Source organism: Dicentrarchus labrax, unplaced genomic scaffold (genome assembly GCF_905237075.1).
Source record: "Dicentrarchus labrax unplaced genomic scaffold, dlabrax2021, whole genome shotgun sequence".
Classification (NCBI taxonomy): Eukaryota; Metazoa; Chordata; class Actinopteri; family Moronidae; genus Dicentrarchus; species Dicentrarchus labrax.
This window is the reverse complement of record NW_026136717.1, coordinates 4,195,205-4,211,432: the sequence shown is the minus strand read 5'-3', so window position 1 is coordinate 4,211,432 and position 16,228 is coordinate 4,195,205. Positions and strand designations below refer to the sequence as shown.

The window sequence follows — 16,228 nt, the reverse complement described above, 5'->3', positions numbered from 1 at the left end:
TCCAGTTTGAAAACGTGATAAACTGAGAGAATTCAAGCGGTTTCATTAGGACAAGACGGAAGATGATTTTTAAATTTAGCTCAACAACGACGGCAACAGCTTCATTGTAAACCTCTAATTGTGTGTGAGTGTGTTGGTCCTACATGGTTTGTAAGAGACTAAATGTGATTAAGCACTGAAATTATACAGCAGAAACGGACAACCATTAATTAAAGTACACTGAAAAACCCGACAGCACATCGTAATAAAAGAAGTTAACATAAATCAATCATCCCAAAAATTGGAGTTGCATTAGTTAAATCTAACTCAAAAATGAATAGTTGAAGCAACTTAGTTGTTTCGAGTGAACTTCAATGTGTCTACTATTAAGTACAGGCAATATAATTCCAGTTTGTTCCACTGACTCATTTCCTTGAAGTATACTTTAGATCATTACAAAAATGTAAACATTATAATGGTGTATAGCTTAGGATTTTTCAATATTTATTTATTTATATTTCAGTTAATTAAACGTCATAAGCCCAAGTATACATCCAAATAACTCTTAATGATCACCCAAAGTGTCAAGATTTGTTAGTCACATAACCCCCCCCCACGCAGAAAATGAATTGGCTACCATTACGCTAATCAATTAAATTGTTTTTATCGTGCGTTAGCTGTTTTGACAGGTCATTTAATAATTTGCTTTAGTGGAAGAAAACTGAGGAAAATAAACTGAGTGGTAACATCTGTATAAAGAATAATTTGCGTTACTTTATTCAGATAAATTCTGTTAACACATTTTAAATAAGTTTGGAGAAATGTTGCATATGAGTGTAACTTCAATTAACTGACTGAATGGAATTAGTACAAATTAACTTCATTTACCCAAGTTACCTTAACAATAAATACTTCAGTTACAGCTACTCAAATCAAATGTCTTTCTCATCTTCAATAGACTTAAATAGTTTTGGTTTCCCACAACAGTTTGAGTTGAACTTACTCATCAGGTTTTACAGTCTATATTATAGTAGTAATAAAAAAGGAAATCAGACTTGGCTATATAACCAGGACAAACCTGCTTCTATCATGCCCATTGCAGCACACAAGATACAAACTAATCATCATGAGAGTGGCAGTTTGAAACACACCCTCCAACACACACACAAGGGAATATTCTGTTTCTGGGCATCCACACTAACACTGTCAGAGGGGGGTTATAAATGATTCCCTGTGCAAAGTATCTGGTGCCAGGTAAAAGGCTGTGAGGTCTTCAAAACAGTCACTTATTAACAAGCCTCCAGTGCTCATGTGTTGAAATTTAACCTTCATTAATGCCATTTCCTTACGCGCTCAGACAGGGGGCCATTACTGGGTTGACCCCGAGGCTCTGAGGTCAAGGTAAAAGGTAGAAGTGGGAGGGAAGAAAAAGCCTATATAAAGAGGTACAATGCAGTGCTGTGCCATCATTGTCTCATTTATCGCTTAAATGCTTCATTTCATTTTCTGTCATAATGCAATAACACTAGTATGGAGCTTAGTTGCACTTAGTTTAGTGAGAAACATGAGCTTGTGCTTCACTGAGGATCTTGTTGGTGGCAGGGAGGCTTTAATATTACTCTGACTGTGATTACTTTACTTTACTGACCTTACATTCACATTAGTCTGCTGTTTGGCATCAATATCATATTCTCTTAGGGACTTGAAATGCCTGTGGTGAGCAGAGTGGAGTTTTAGTCATTCAAACATTGATCAGAGCTGCTTTGAGGAGCTTAAATCACTATTTTAATTCAATCACAATAAATAGAACCAAAAAATCACTTGTTTGTCCAGAAGTGAAGGGGCTACCAAGGTGATCCAATCTCTGGTGTTCCACCTGAGATGGGTAGGGCTGGCTAACAATTTAACTGCTGACAATTAATTTGAGATTAACTGACTCATTGTTGCAGCTCTAGAGATAGTGTCTTCCATCATCAGTCTGCAGATATAATGCAGCATGGCTATCCCTTTGTTTGGTGATCAGTTCTTTATCATTTTATAACTTAAATTTAATTAAAACATTGGTCAATAGAATACCTGACTTTGGTCTAATTTAGTGTGTGGTCATACCAATTGTTATAAAGCCTTCCCGGCTACAACAGCTGGATCAAACAGCAGAGACGTAATAACAACACAATCAAACATTTGATTTGAATCATTTGATTCAATGTTTTACTTTTTAAGTTCTTCTTTTTTTAATATAAGTTGATGAGTTTCTATCTCCGTGTTGATAAAGCTTGGTGGGCTGTGTTAACACCAGGGACGACTTTGGCAGTAAGTTACTGTTCTCTCCCTGACAAAGTCTAATATGGTGTGTGTGTTTTTGTCATAAATATACTGTGTTATACCAACTGTGAGTGAAAGAGAAGGAGATTAATGAACAAAGAAGAAGCCATAAGCCAAAACTACTGTTAGAACAAATACTTCCCTGTCTCTAACTTAAGCACCCGATCACCCAAAAGTTGAAATCTCCAACAAAGTCAACAATCCTCACTGCACTGATGAGCAACAGCCCTTACACTGAACTCTCCAAAACAGATGTGTCCTAATCATCATGAGCGTTCTCTTTTCCACAAACACGAGTAGGTTTTGGCTCATTTGCATGGGAACTGTCTTGTGATCCGTGCGGCGAGAGAGAGAGAGAGAGAGGCCGAGCTGAGAAGGGAAAGAACAACAACAGATTTCACTCCGGCTGAGTTCTGGAAACCTCTCTACTTCCTGTGCGCTGTGACCCTCCAGTGTCTGCTTCACTATTTTTTTTCCTCTTCCTCTCGTTGTTCTGCCCCCTCACTCATCCAGCTCCGACTACAAACACACACATATTCTGCTGCTTTCATGACTAAGCGTGGGTGCGTGTGGGCACATCTCATTTCGCCTCAACAGTACATAGAGTGTACTGTATGTGGAGACAGGCTACATGGTGACAGTGTATAGTATTAATCAATTTATTGTTAAAGCATACAGATATTATTTGATTAAATATTGATCATTACATTACTGGAAATCTCAATGTGAATTTAACAGTGCAGCATTTTAATTGGATTGCACTCAAGTTTGCATTATTATTTCTAATGCTGTGTGTTTTAATTCAGCAAATAAACAAATACTCTATGAACTATCTGTAGCTGGACTATCAAAATAAAGTGTTTCCCTTAATGGTAACACTTTATTTAGTAACGTTCACTTTGATGAGAGGCGAAAACATCATGTCTGTGTATTAAAGGTCCAGTGTGTAGGTTTCAGTGGTATGTAATGGTGTAATTGCAGATTGCAACTCCCTCGCTTCACCCTCCCCTTCCAAGTGTGTAGGAGGAACTACGGTGTCTGTAAAACTCATGAAAAACACAACAGGCCCTATCTAGAGCCAGTCTGCCAGTACAGTCAGTACCATGGGTTCTCGCAGTCCCACCTTTCCTGGTATCGCGTTCCAACTTTATCCAATCAGGAGAGAGAACTCCCGGGTTCCAGCTCTGAACTTTAAGCACAGATATGAGGTTGATAACTATCTTCTCATCTCATTCTCAGAAAGAATGCGGGGAACCGTTTGTCTCAACATGGCATATATCTAGTTTGAAGCTCATCTTGAGGACATGAAAACATTTAAAATTGAAGTCAACATAAAAAAGATCAGGAAGCTTTCATATAAAAATACTCTTATCAGTATGTACCGCTGAATTCTGCACACACTCAAATAAATCTCCAGATCTGCCTTGCTTTTCAGTCCAAGGTGAGCCTGAAGGATCTCTGCATTCTGCCGGCCTGTCTTTTCCAAAATAAAGAATAAAGATGGTAAACGACTGGCTAAGCTGAACGCCAAGTCAGGCTAGAAAACTCCCCTCTGCCTTATCACCCACTGACACTCATTCAGAGCCAGCAGCAACGCAGCTGAGCTCTACCCCAGGTGACCCCCTTCTGCTCCCTCCCAGGACACCCCAGGCACCCCTCAGATATGCCAGTCAGCACAGAGGCGCTGGAGACGCAGTCATGTTTATGGATGGCTTACTTCATGACGATGCACTTTCTGCTACGCTTGACATTTGACGTTACCCCTCCTGCTGAATAAAGATGCTTCGCCTGTGCATGAATTTGCTCTTCATGGTGACCTGGATCAAAAGTGCTGAGCTATTTGTCTAATTTCATAAAGTTTGATTCATTTCAGACTTAACCAAAAAACGAGGAAGTTGTGCATTGTCACTGAGATCTCACAATATACTATATGCATGGGCTATATAGTATATTGCAAGATCTCAGTGACAATGCACAACTTCCTCGTTTTTATTTATACTGTGTTTCCTTTGTTGGTGTTGAAAGCTCACTGCTGTTTCACTGAATTTCCCAGACGTCACTTCAATCAAGCAGCAGAGCTGAATCAACTTCTTCAAAAGTGTTGTTTTTCAGGCAATTCAACATCTGGCACAGACGCTGTGTAATGCATGCTTTACATCATGTGGCTCAGCTGAGTTCAGTGTGATGAAGCACAGAGCAGGAAACCATCTGAGACGGAATTTGTGTTCATTTGAGTTCAGTGTCCACTTACTACCTTTTTCCAGAGCTTTCAACCTCATCCCATCAGGTGTGGTTCATATATGACCCCCTTTTACTAATAATAATGAATTATACATTTAACTTATTAAATGTATAATCACATGAGTTAAGCCCACGTTCACCACATGACCAATGTTCTATACTTTAAAGTTCTTAAAAATGCCAGCAAGTGGACTTTATGTTTCATTATTTACTCTTCCCATAGTCAATTTACTTTTATGCTCAAACCCCCCTCACTGTACAGAGGGAATATTGTTATGTATCATGGACATGTTGTCCAATTGTAATGTAAACAGGTGCGTGATGACACAAAGGCAGATTGGGCGGTGGAAGGACTAATATTTTTTCCCCAAACAAGGGATGTATTGACAACCATTTACGGATAATGGTGGTAGTTAGCATTAGCACTGTCCATAGGTGCTGACATGGGGTTTGACATGCACACGGCATATGTACTTGGTAGTGTCTATAGTTTCTCTAATGCATAAATACTTTTTCTTAAGAACTCAATTTCCTTTCTTCTACAGTTTGTCTTGGCAGGGACTCCTATAAATCATTAAGAGGCTATTAAGGCCTTGACTGACAGGTCCCTCTCCTACACTCAGACTCTGTCCTTTACCCAAATATGGCTCCAGCTACAGTCAAGATAGCAGAAAGCAGCACACCTGTGAGGGATGTTACAGACACTATTTGCATGGTTCCTAACAGTCTATGGTTTCAAACAGCCGTTATAAAAGCTTTCATGAACTAACTACAGATCAAATCACTATTGTCTTTTATCAGCTGAAGATAAAGAGTCAAAAAATGGGCAAAATGGGTGATTACTTAAAACTTGACTTAGTTTATTACACACATTATATGGAATTCAGGCTGGAGACCGTAACTCAAGAAGAATAAAAATATCTTCTATCCTTCCACCAAAAACGGCACTGTTTTGAACGAGACAGCCCGCTGCTAAATTGAAGTACGTGTAGCAGCCAATAAAAGATTTGACTGGCAAACTGACAGCAAAAGTCAAGCCTCACTGGCATTCTGCACAGCTGAATTTCCATCTGTAGATAGGATTTTTATGGCGTATGGTGCTCTCTCTCCAATGGCCTGCTAAACTGAGTTATTGGCCCGCTTATCACCTAAAATACACATGTTAAATGACAATATGGCTGCCATAACAAAACACAGGTGCATGTCCAGACTTTATCAGGTTTAAAATACCCCCATTCCTTACGCTAAATAGCTGTACAATCACAAAATAGCTCAAATGTCTAAACTGCCCCCATGATTCCCCCTCGCTGAATAGGGGAATGGTGGTGTGTGTCTAAGTGCAGTTCACCAGACACATGCAAACATCACACACCCAGCCGCCAGGGCACTCAGACACACACACACAGGGGATGTTTTGAGTGCGCTGCAGTGTGGGGCACTGGAGGGGGGCTGAATGAAAACATGCCGGTAGAGGGATGTATCAGATGCTTGTCCACTCGTGGAAAAAAAAAGATGACATGTTGATCCAAGATCTAACTGTGGCTTCTTCCTAAAAAAAAAAAAAAGCCTGTGAGTTCGAGCCCAGCAAGTGCTTAGCTTGGCTCTTTCCCCACCAGTTCTAACTAAAGCCTCTGCAGAGTTTTATGGCGTGCGGTGATGCCTATAGCTGTTTTTGGGTCTATGAAGGCTTTGTGCAGATAACTGACAGCGTAAGGACGACAGTTGGACTGAATGAGCTTTCGAAGGCTGTTACTGACACAGTCTTACTGTGGCTGCAGCAAGAAAATGGTCACTTTGATTACAGAGAACTTAAAGCAGCACCAATCTATATTTTTATATAAACAATGGATCAAATGACTGTGTGTAGTTAGAAAGGCGACGATGGTAGTTATGAATCCACAGAGAATTATCACACAACTCTGCAGTTCCCGGCAACTCTACTTAGCATTGCAGCGTCTTTGAGCTCATTGTTTTGGTTTTATGATTCTTGTCTCATCAACCTTACTTCCAGGTGCAGCAGGCAGATGTTTTCAGTCAAAACGTTTGTACTGTACTACGTATCGAGCAATAAACGACAGACAAACTAAGTGAGCAACTAGCTGCTGAACATAGTGGACGCTTTATCAGCTAACAGCCACATATTTTAGTCAAGAGAGGGTGGAGACCAAAAAGGAGCTAACAGAAAAGTGAGCATTGGCCTGATATTGACCAGATGACCAAGAGACGTCCCTCCACACGAATACTAATGTTGCTCCCTATTCGCTGAAGGTGTACATAAGCAACTGTATGCCAAGGCGTTATCCATAACAATGTCAATGTTGTGTTAACGTGTTATTCCACTGCACCCCTAGTGGCCAAAACAAAAAATCAACTGCTGCTGTAAAGGTCCAGTGTGTAACATTTAGGAGGATCTATTGTCAGAAATGGAATATAATATTCATAGGTATGTTTTCATTAGTGTATAATAACCTGAAAATTAGAAAAAAAAAATTATACCTTAGAACTAGTCTGCCATGTTGAACAGCCATGTTTCTACAGAAGCCCAGAAGGGACAAGTCAAACAGTTGTGTGTTTTGTGGCCACTGTAGTTTGACAGATGAGCCAGCAGGGAGACAGAGACACAACGTAAATAATCTCTGCTGGTAACTACAGCTGCACAATATAGTATAAAAAACCATATTGCATTATTTTGACGGACATTACAATCGCCATATGATTCATGATAAGTGGGAAAGATCATTTTCAATGAAAAAAGCTATTCAAATCATGATAATGTGATATTTGACAAGATTTATAGGGCCAGAACATCTCTGCAGCACTACAGTACTTTACTACAGTGCACATTTTACCTTTATCAAAACACTGCAGCTCCTGCAGTTTGGATATTGCAGAAGCAGTGGTAGTGAGAAGAACCACAGCATCTTATAGCAGCTATACTGACCCACCTTGACTGCTTTAAGCTGTTTAATATGCTATAGCTGACAAGGTAATGAGCTATCTAACATGCAAACAGTGCAGTTTCCCCTGATGTTTGTCTGCAAGCTTGTCCAGCATGCCAAGGTGTTTTGCAAGACATAGATAGATAAGAAATAGTCATTAGCCACAAAGCTAATGTGGGTCACGGGTCAAAGTCTGAGGTTTCTGACCTATTGACACTGGCTGTCTGTTAACCACTGGGGTGAAAATGACTTGATATAAAGAGCAGCATTCTGACCCCTGAATGCTTGTGAAACAAAAATACCATAAAGTACAAATGCTTCCTTTTAAAGTAGATAATATTTCCTCGAACCCCGGCACATCATACAATTCACAGAGCAGATCTGTACGATGCAGCAGAAAAAAAAACGTGCAATTTATTTTCAGTTGGGCTTTTAAAGGAATCACTGTCTGCTGCAGAACTGTATGGCTTACAGAGTGGTGAAGCCCTGAAACCTCATTTAGATAACCACAAGATACTAAAACACCAGTGTGCTAAAAACAGAAAATGACTGAGTGCATAAGGTGTGACACATCCCCAGACTCTCAAGCCCAGATATACAGACACAATAGTGAGAGAAAGAGGCTCCTCTACTCTCTGTTCTGTATTTACTTTCCTGAGGAATTCCAGTTATGGCCCCTGGCCTCGACCCAGGCGCCCCACCGTGCACTTTCTTCAATGATCCTGTTTAATCAGCATCTTCCCAACAGGCCAAAGCGCTCCGCTGGTTATTAGCTACAACTGCAACATTTAGCTCCTGTTTATAATGACTATTCATTCTAATCCATCACTGCAGCAGCTGGCCCTAATGCTCTAATGCTCAAAACTAATCTTCTCTTAAAAGTGTTTTTTAATAACGTGCTGGTGGTCACTTCTTTCACCTAATGTTCTGGTGAGGTGGTAAAAGATCTTTTAGCATAACATCATCATAAAGGAAGTTTTTTTTTTTGTTTTGGGGGTAATTATTTCTCCTTAAACCTCCCTGTTATACTATACTCAATGTTTTATACATCTCCAATTGCATTATGGTCCAACTGAGGCTACGGTTGGAAATAGGATCTCTCCGCTTCGTCTTTGACAGATTTCTCCCTGTGTGATTGCAGAGTGCAAGCCCAAAATGGCAGCTCTAGAAAGAAGAACTTGCACCATTATTCTGAGGAACTGACACTTTAATCCGAGGTTTACCATTGATGCTTAGGAACATTATGTACTGTCAACACTAACCGCCCCGTCATAAGGCAGATTTTTTTTAGGGTGCATTTTCCCTTTAAAACCCCCCTAATGTTGAGATGCTCTTGCACCTGTGCGTTAAACCTGTCAGCACTTACTGCGCGCCACATTATTGTCAAACTGACAGTGTCGACACCCACCCACCCACCCCCACCTCCCTTCCCCAGTGCTCTCATCCCCCTCCCCTCTACCCCCTCCACCATCACAACAGGATATTGCTCAGTGGCACAACAGGGCTATGGCTGTACGGAGACATGCAGGGGCAGGCCAGGGACAAAGATTCAGAGAAGAATTAAAATAGCAAGAGGCAGGAGGAGGCAGGAGAGCGATATGATCTCCCGGCGCACAGAGAGAGGGATTGTGTTGAGTTTGGCCTGCCTCATATACAAACACTATATTAACATAACTCCACTTTCTTTTGCGCCACAGGAGAAGGTTTTCCTGCGGAGAGGTCTTACCGGGAAAGTACCTGACAAGGGGGTGAAGATAAGTGAAGGGTAGAACAGGGTGTGAGGAGATGCTGAAGGCTGGAGGGGGGAGAGGAATGGCTGATGGTCAATTTGGTGCTCATTAAAAAGCGAAAAAGACGGAAAAACTCAAAGGAGTCAGGGAGAACGATATTCTTGGGATGTTCTGAATAAGGATCCTTTGCTTAAAACAAACCGAAGATCAAGGGAGTTAACCTTCTTAGTGCTCCTAAACAAGGTCATGTTCCCAGAACCTACAGTACTGTTTTGTGGTGTCAGTCGTTCCCTGTTAAACAAGGAGAAGCCATGATCTCTTTCTATTTTGGTGTATTCTGGCGATCGGGATCTGCAGTAACAGACAGGATGAGCCGAGGGAAAATCTTCTGGAGCGCAACAGATACAACCGCAGAGCTGCCAGGGATTATATGCTGCATCACAAGAATGATAATAACAGAGGCTGAGGCTGCTGTGAAAGTCAGGTGGCTCAGTGTTTAGGTTAGTTTAAAGCACTGTTAGAGCTGAGAAAAGCACTTTTTCTGCTTCAAAAGGGGGGACAGAGAGCTTTATCAGCGATACATCTCTCTGCAGTGCGGCCTTAATGACAAGGTCCAATGCGTATGTGTCTGCCGCGAGGGCCCGAAACACTGACGCAAAGCTTTCCCGCTGCCCCTGGGTGGCATCAAAGTCCAAAGTGTGAGTTGTGACGGAAAGCTTCCTCTCGAATTCCTGACCTTTGCTAGCATAGCATGGCATGGCATTTTGTCCTATCAACAACACATATTTGCATGCCTTTCAGCCTCTGTAGCCTTGGCCTACCTTTTAGGGGATCACATGACTTGGCTACGGTCCAAAAAGATGTGTTGTTGTACAGCTTATCTTATTTCTTAGTGCTTTGTCATGTCAGAATCTGAAGTAGAGAGACGGTTCAGTTTCCCAGACTACTGGCTGAGATGTTTTGGGTTAATAATTGTACAAGAGCACAGGAATTACAGTATGTTGGGTTAAAAGGGTCGGCTTTGTTCTAGATATAGCCTTGTAAACACTAGAAGAGAAGACTTTAGCAGCTTTATATACAGTAGTACACCATGTTCCATCACTGCCACGGGGCACACTGTCACACAGAGGGGCCAGTGAATATGTCTGTACCCTTTGTGTTCATCAATCTAGCACTGACGGAGCGGGGCTGGACTGTGTTTGATTGATGAATGACTCGCAGGCTTGAAGGACTTACTGTTGTTGGACTTGAGATCCCGATGGATGACGGGGACGATGGCCTCGCTGTGCAGGTACAACATCCCTCTGGCTATCTGCACGGCCCAGTTGACCAGAACGTGGGGCGGAATGCGACGCCCCGCCAGCGCCCGGCTCAGCGGGCCACCTGAGGCGTACTCCATGATGAGGCACAGGTTGGGCTCCTGTAGGCACACACCTTTCAGGGCAATGATGTTCGGGTGAGTGAGCATGGCGAACAAACGGGCCTCCTGCCTGACGTTCTGCGCCGTCACGCTGATGTCCTCATCCGGGTCTTGCCGGGCGGCCTTCACGGCCACCAGCCCGTTTCTCCATGTACCGCGATACACCTTTCCAAAGCCTCCGACCCCGATGACCTCCTCCAGGCTGAGCTCCCGGAAGTCCACCTCCTTGGGTTCGAGCTCACCCACCACAGCCGGGCCGAGCTCACCCACCACGCCGCTGCCAGGAAGCTTCCCGTATCCATTTGGCTTGAAGGAGCCGTAGTTGGATGGGAAGATGCCCACCTTGTTGTTGACCTTACCAGCCCACCAGCCCTCGTCCCCTGATATCTCAGAGTCCAGAGACAGGACTTCCACCAGGTCACCTTTGCGCAAGGTGAGCTCATCTTTACAGGACGCCTCGTAGTCGAACAAGGCCGTCCACACGGGGTTGGTGAAGTTCCCTTTTTGTGACTGTTCCAAATTTTTCCAGTTCGACAGCGGGCCACGACTGAATATGTTCTTCAGCGGCTCCATGGAGCCTCAAGCAGATGTTTTGACTGGATCTGATTTTGCACCCCAAGGGTTTGAAAATAAAGTACAAAGGAGTACTTTATTGCGCCTCGCTCCCTTTCCTGTCTTTCTTGTTGGTTCATCAGGGACCAGTGAAATGTGTTCAAAAGTTTCACCAACAAGTGGGCTACCGGAGAGGATTCAAAGATAACTGAGTGGCAAGTGTCTTTCATTCGTCTTGACATTAAATGCAAGAAAATGAAAATGCAGAATGAGTCAAGAGATTGCTGTAGTTTTGATTAAGTGTCTCAAAGCTCAGAACGGCAGCAGTGCCTCCACTGAGTTTCTCTCTGTTCAAGTGATGTGGTTTCCCAAAACATGGTTTGGGCACAATATCATTCCACCGGCCTGTATTTAAGAGGCTCTTGAATCACCTCATTATGGGTAAATTAGCTCTCCTCTTCCCTCATTCAGGCTTGCCATCTGTTGAGTTCTGATTTTGAAAAGTGGACAAAAATAAAAAGTGTCCAAAGCCTGTCGTAAAATACTTCCAAGTGTTGCAACTGCAACTCCACAAAAACTTAAGCTCCCCACTACATTAAGCAGTCCATTTTGAAGTTTTATGTATTTTTAGCCATTAAGTGCAGTGGCCACCACAAGCAGGAAGCGCGGAGAAGCGGAGAAGAATAGCAGGAAAGGAGCATTCAGTCCAGCCAACCAGTGTTTTACGACAAGTTTCAGGGCTGACCAGTTCGCATGATTAAACCCAATTCTCCAATAACGGCGTCTGACCGCAACTTTGCGGCGCTACCGCAGGAAATCCCGCATCCCTTTGCGCGAGAGTATCCATACCCGCGCTCTTATGAGAAAGCACGCAACGAGCGGGGCTTTATCACAACATATAAAAACCTAGAAACCGCCGACTTTGTAACAGGAAGAGCTATCCAAACCTGCCCGACTTTCCTGTTCACAGAGAAACAGCGCAGTAAAAACTAATCCCGTTAGTTCCTGGTGGGAGTTGAGCGCGTGGCCTGGTCCGGCTCGGTGGTCTTGTTGTTACAGTCGGTGTCCAAACAGCGCACGGACTCCATGAGAACTCCTGCTCGCGCTCCTCTACCTCGGTCGGCGTTGACTCGTCAGGACCTCGAACCACTGCTACGTCTGTGCTTACAGTCCGTACAGAGGGTGGGGTTTCAAAACTTTTTCTCTCCCTACAGGAAAAGAGTCAGATGACAGGCCACGGTCAAGGCAGACGCAGTGCGTGATTACGTATCCGGTCAGAACTATCAAAATAAAACTCGGACGTTTATGACGTTCGTAGTTTTCGTTAGTCTAGATGCCACTAAATGCTACACACTAGTCCTTTAAGGTGTGTAACTAGTGAATCATATGAGTAGATACTGAACTGTGGTGAAAATATTGAGTAATATATCATTGAGGTGATGTTACAATGAACGATGAGAGAAGGCTCACTAACGGAGTGATCGCCACTGTACTTTAGGTCACGGTCATGTTGGCTCTCCAATGGAATAAAAATGACAAAAATAAAGCGACAGTGTGATTTCAAGCACTGTTAGGTAGCCTATGGAGTTCAAGTGAAATTACAGACTTCAAATGATACTCTAATGGGCTAACATTTTATGGTAATAAAGTAGTGTTATTTATTTCTTAGTAAAAATTAAAGAATACATTTTAAGAGCTGTTTATTGACTAGTAATTACTTGTGTGCTACCCATTTGTGTACCCTGTGACCTCATTTATTGTGAATGAAGCGTTTTCCTGTATTTTCAAGGCTATTTTCCTGCTAACTTCACACTGCTACAGGGCCACAACGCTGGAGGTGCGTCAAGTTCGCAGAAAATACCTAAAAAAATAACCAAATCACCAAGTGTTTGCCTTCAAAATAAAATAAATAAATGTTACATTACGAGTAATAGGCTATTGTAGTGTTGTAGTTGTATTACTGTTAGTATTTTATTCTGGGATTCTGACATTTTGTGAGGAAAAACATTGATCTAATGTATTTTTTTTTTTACTACAGTTTTCTTCTTGAGAACACGGCACCGTTTAATCTGTCTTTTATTTTGAAATGCACCTTAGAAGTCCTCTTTGTTTGTTAGGGCTTACTTGATGTTGGTGGTAACAGGTGAACTTGAGAAAAATACATTTTAAAAATGTATTTACAATGCATAGCAATGAAGTAATATAAATACAACTGTAAAATCACCGTTTCCTGGAAGTTAGACATTTTATGTGCAGGTTCCTCTTTCAGTGGTCTAATTGTCTTAAATGTGTCAGGACTGTATGTTTCAGTAGTGTTATCTTACACTTAAACTCTGCCGATATTCTGCATACTGATATATTTATATGCTATATGGTTATTTTAAGTGGACGCCATCTGCTCTACTGCTTACACTGTGTGTTTCTTTGCTCCCATCTGCTACTGTAAGAACACAGTAAAGTGTCTTCCTGCGATAGTACGCTTTAGTGACATTCAGTCCAAATACTCAAGGACAGTGGTTCATTCAAATTGGTCCCCATAGTCAAAGAGAAGAGGATAAAGTGCTGCTCTGAGGAGAAATTTGCCTTTGTCTGCTGTTACTTTGAACAAAAAAAGCAGTTTCAAGCTTTTCTTCGAGCCAACACTTTTTTAAAAAAGCCTTTAGCGTATGGCTGGTTTAATGTTCTTTATGCAGTTTGATGGGCTACTTACCCGACAGAGGTGGAAGAGCTGTTTCTGACATTTTCCTGAAGTAGAGTCGGATTTACTGCCGTACAATTCTACTTAAGATGAAGTCAAATGTAGCTCATTTAAAAGTTTTACTCCAGGGAGAATACTCTCACTTTCAGGATCATCTTTCTATTGTAAAAAGCACTGGAGCTCAGCGGGGTAGTTCTCGTAATAAAAAATGTACAAACTATTACATCTCAGCTGACTGTTTGCTACGGGACACTTTCTGTTGCAATATTCATGAAAAGCCTTCAAAACTGTCCTCCTCCGATATGATTTACAATATGTAATACTGCAGCCTATGGAGGCATATTTCCACTGGGAAAAGAAATAAAAAATGGATGAAAATAATTCCAAGTCCAAACTTTGACTCATAATTGACTGAGTGTTTCATAATTTGGGTTTATCGTGTATTCTTTATTGCCATCATGCATCATTTTTATGTATATTTTTTTCTTTTCTTGGTCAAAGAGGGCTTCCGTAGGAGCCAAAACATTCTTAAGTAAAAGGACTGATGTCAAATGAGCCACTCAACGTCCCATTAGAAAGATGACACAATCATGACCTTATGCTCAAAAGGTCAATAAGCTGATAGGCTAGTTTAAATTTATTTCAACATCTGTCTCAATCTTTAAGGTCCAGTGTGAAACATTAAGGGTCTATTGGCAGAAATATAATAATCATAGTTATGTTTTCATTAGTGTATAATCACCTGAAAATACAAATTGTTGTGTTTTTGTTACCTTAGAGTGAGCTGTTTATCTGCAGAGGCAGCAGGTCCTCTTCTATGGAGTACGCCATGTTTCTACAGTATCCTAGAATGGACAAAGTGGCTGTAGATAGAGCCTTTCATGGGGTTCGTGGCCATCGTAGTTTCTCATATACACTTGGAAGGCGAGAACTATTCAGTTAGTTGCAATCTCAAACTTCACGGCTAGATGCCATTTCTACTGAAGATGTAAATCTTTAACAGGTCATATATATTGTCATTTTTTAAAAACGAGCTCATCTTTAGACCCTGAATATTTTTTTATGTGTGCTTGTTGTGACAGTCCTTAAGGGTGACTAGAAGTTAGCCCAAAAAGAGAATGTACAAGAATGACTATTCTGTGGGTTTTACACTCCTCACTGTTAATCTGCCACTCTACAGTACAGACAGTTAGGGAATAACTAAATCTTATCAGACAGGGATCCCTGAGACTACTTATCAAATACAGGTCCACTGATGTGTATCAAGGGGTCCTTGACAACAAAAAGGCTAAAAACCACTGCCTTACTTAATTGTGTTCATACGTATTACTGTATACCCCACATATCACCTACATGGTCAGGGAGAAAAAAATAGCTAGTACAGAAGTACAGATCTGAGTGTATTAAAGCTGCAGTAGGTAAAAAAACCCCAAAAACCTATTAGCTGAAACTTTCCCTATATCCTGACAGTAGTACATGAGACAGATAAAAAAAAAAATCAGGTTCCTCTGGCTCCTCCTAGTGCTCCTAATGGCATTTGCAAGAATCCACCGGGCCTGAACGAAAACAACCAATCAGAACCGATAAAGATTGCAAACGTCATTAGAACTAGGAGGAGCTTTTTTTTCCCGCAGATTATCTGTCTCATGTTCCACTGTCAAGATATAGTGAACATTTCAGAAAATGAGTTATTTTTACAAAAATTACTTACTGCAGCTTTAATAAGTTGCTTCCCAGCATGCCTTCTGATCAAGGCCAGAGCATGCCTTTAAACACATGCTTTTATGAAAGGCTTTTATTCTTGAAAATTCCTCTGTGCCAAATTTTCCCATGTTTCCGAAAGTGCAAAGCTCTTAAAAGTGAGTGGCTTCATGGGAGGGGATGGGAATCAGAGGGCCACCTTTGGCCCCGCCGGCTGCTGTGTGGAAACAGTGTGCTTCCTTCTGTTAGTCCTTTGATGCGTCCCCCTCCCCTCCCTCCTTCCCTGCGCCATGGCTGCCGTTTGTTTGGACACCGACCTCCTAAAGTCAACCACCTACACCCCCTTCCCACCTCACACACACACACACACACACACACACACACACACACACACACACACACACACACACACACACACACACACACACACACACACACACACACACACACACACACACACAGCTAACCCCACCCTTCTCACAGTGCGCTGAGTCAACGCTTGTGCAGGAAGGATGCAGTTGTTTTTGTGGCCCCGGCTCAGGGCTGCTTGGTCAGTTGGGTGGGGGGGTAAAAGAGGCGGCTGCATTTACACGACAAAACGGTCTGTTTAAAAAATAAAGAAGGCAGGAGGAAGAGGAGAGGG

At 42.1% G+C, this 16,228-nt stretch overlaps 1 protein-coding gene across 1 annotated transcript in view; it reads right to left on the bottom strand.

The window, feature by feature from the left end:
* LOC127349502 (mitogen-activated protein kinase kinase kinase 11) overlaps window positions 1-12,368 on the bottom strand; it is a 50,956-nt gene extending 38,588 nt beyond the window's left edge. Inside the window, exon 1 of the mRNA XM_051375303.1 lies at window positions 10,451-12,368. Coding sequence (XP_051231263.1) covers window positions 10,451-11,207 — 757 coding nt within the window. The 5' untranslated portion in view covers window positions 11,208-12,368. The remainder of the gene's footprint in view (window positions 1-10,450) is intronic.
* Between the last annotated feature and the right edge of the window lie 3,860 nt (window positions 12,369-16,228).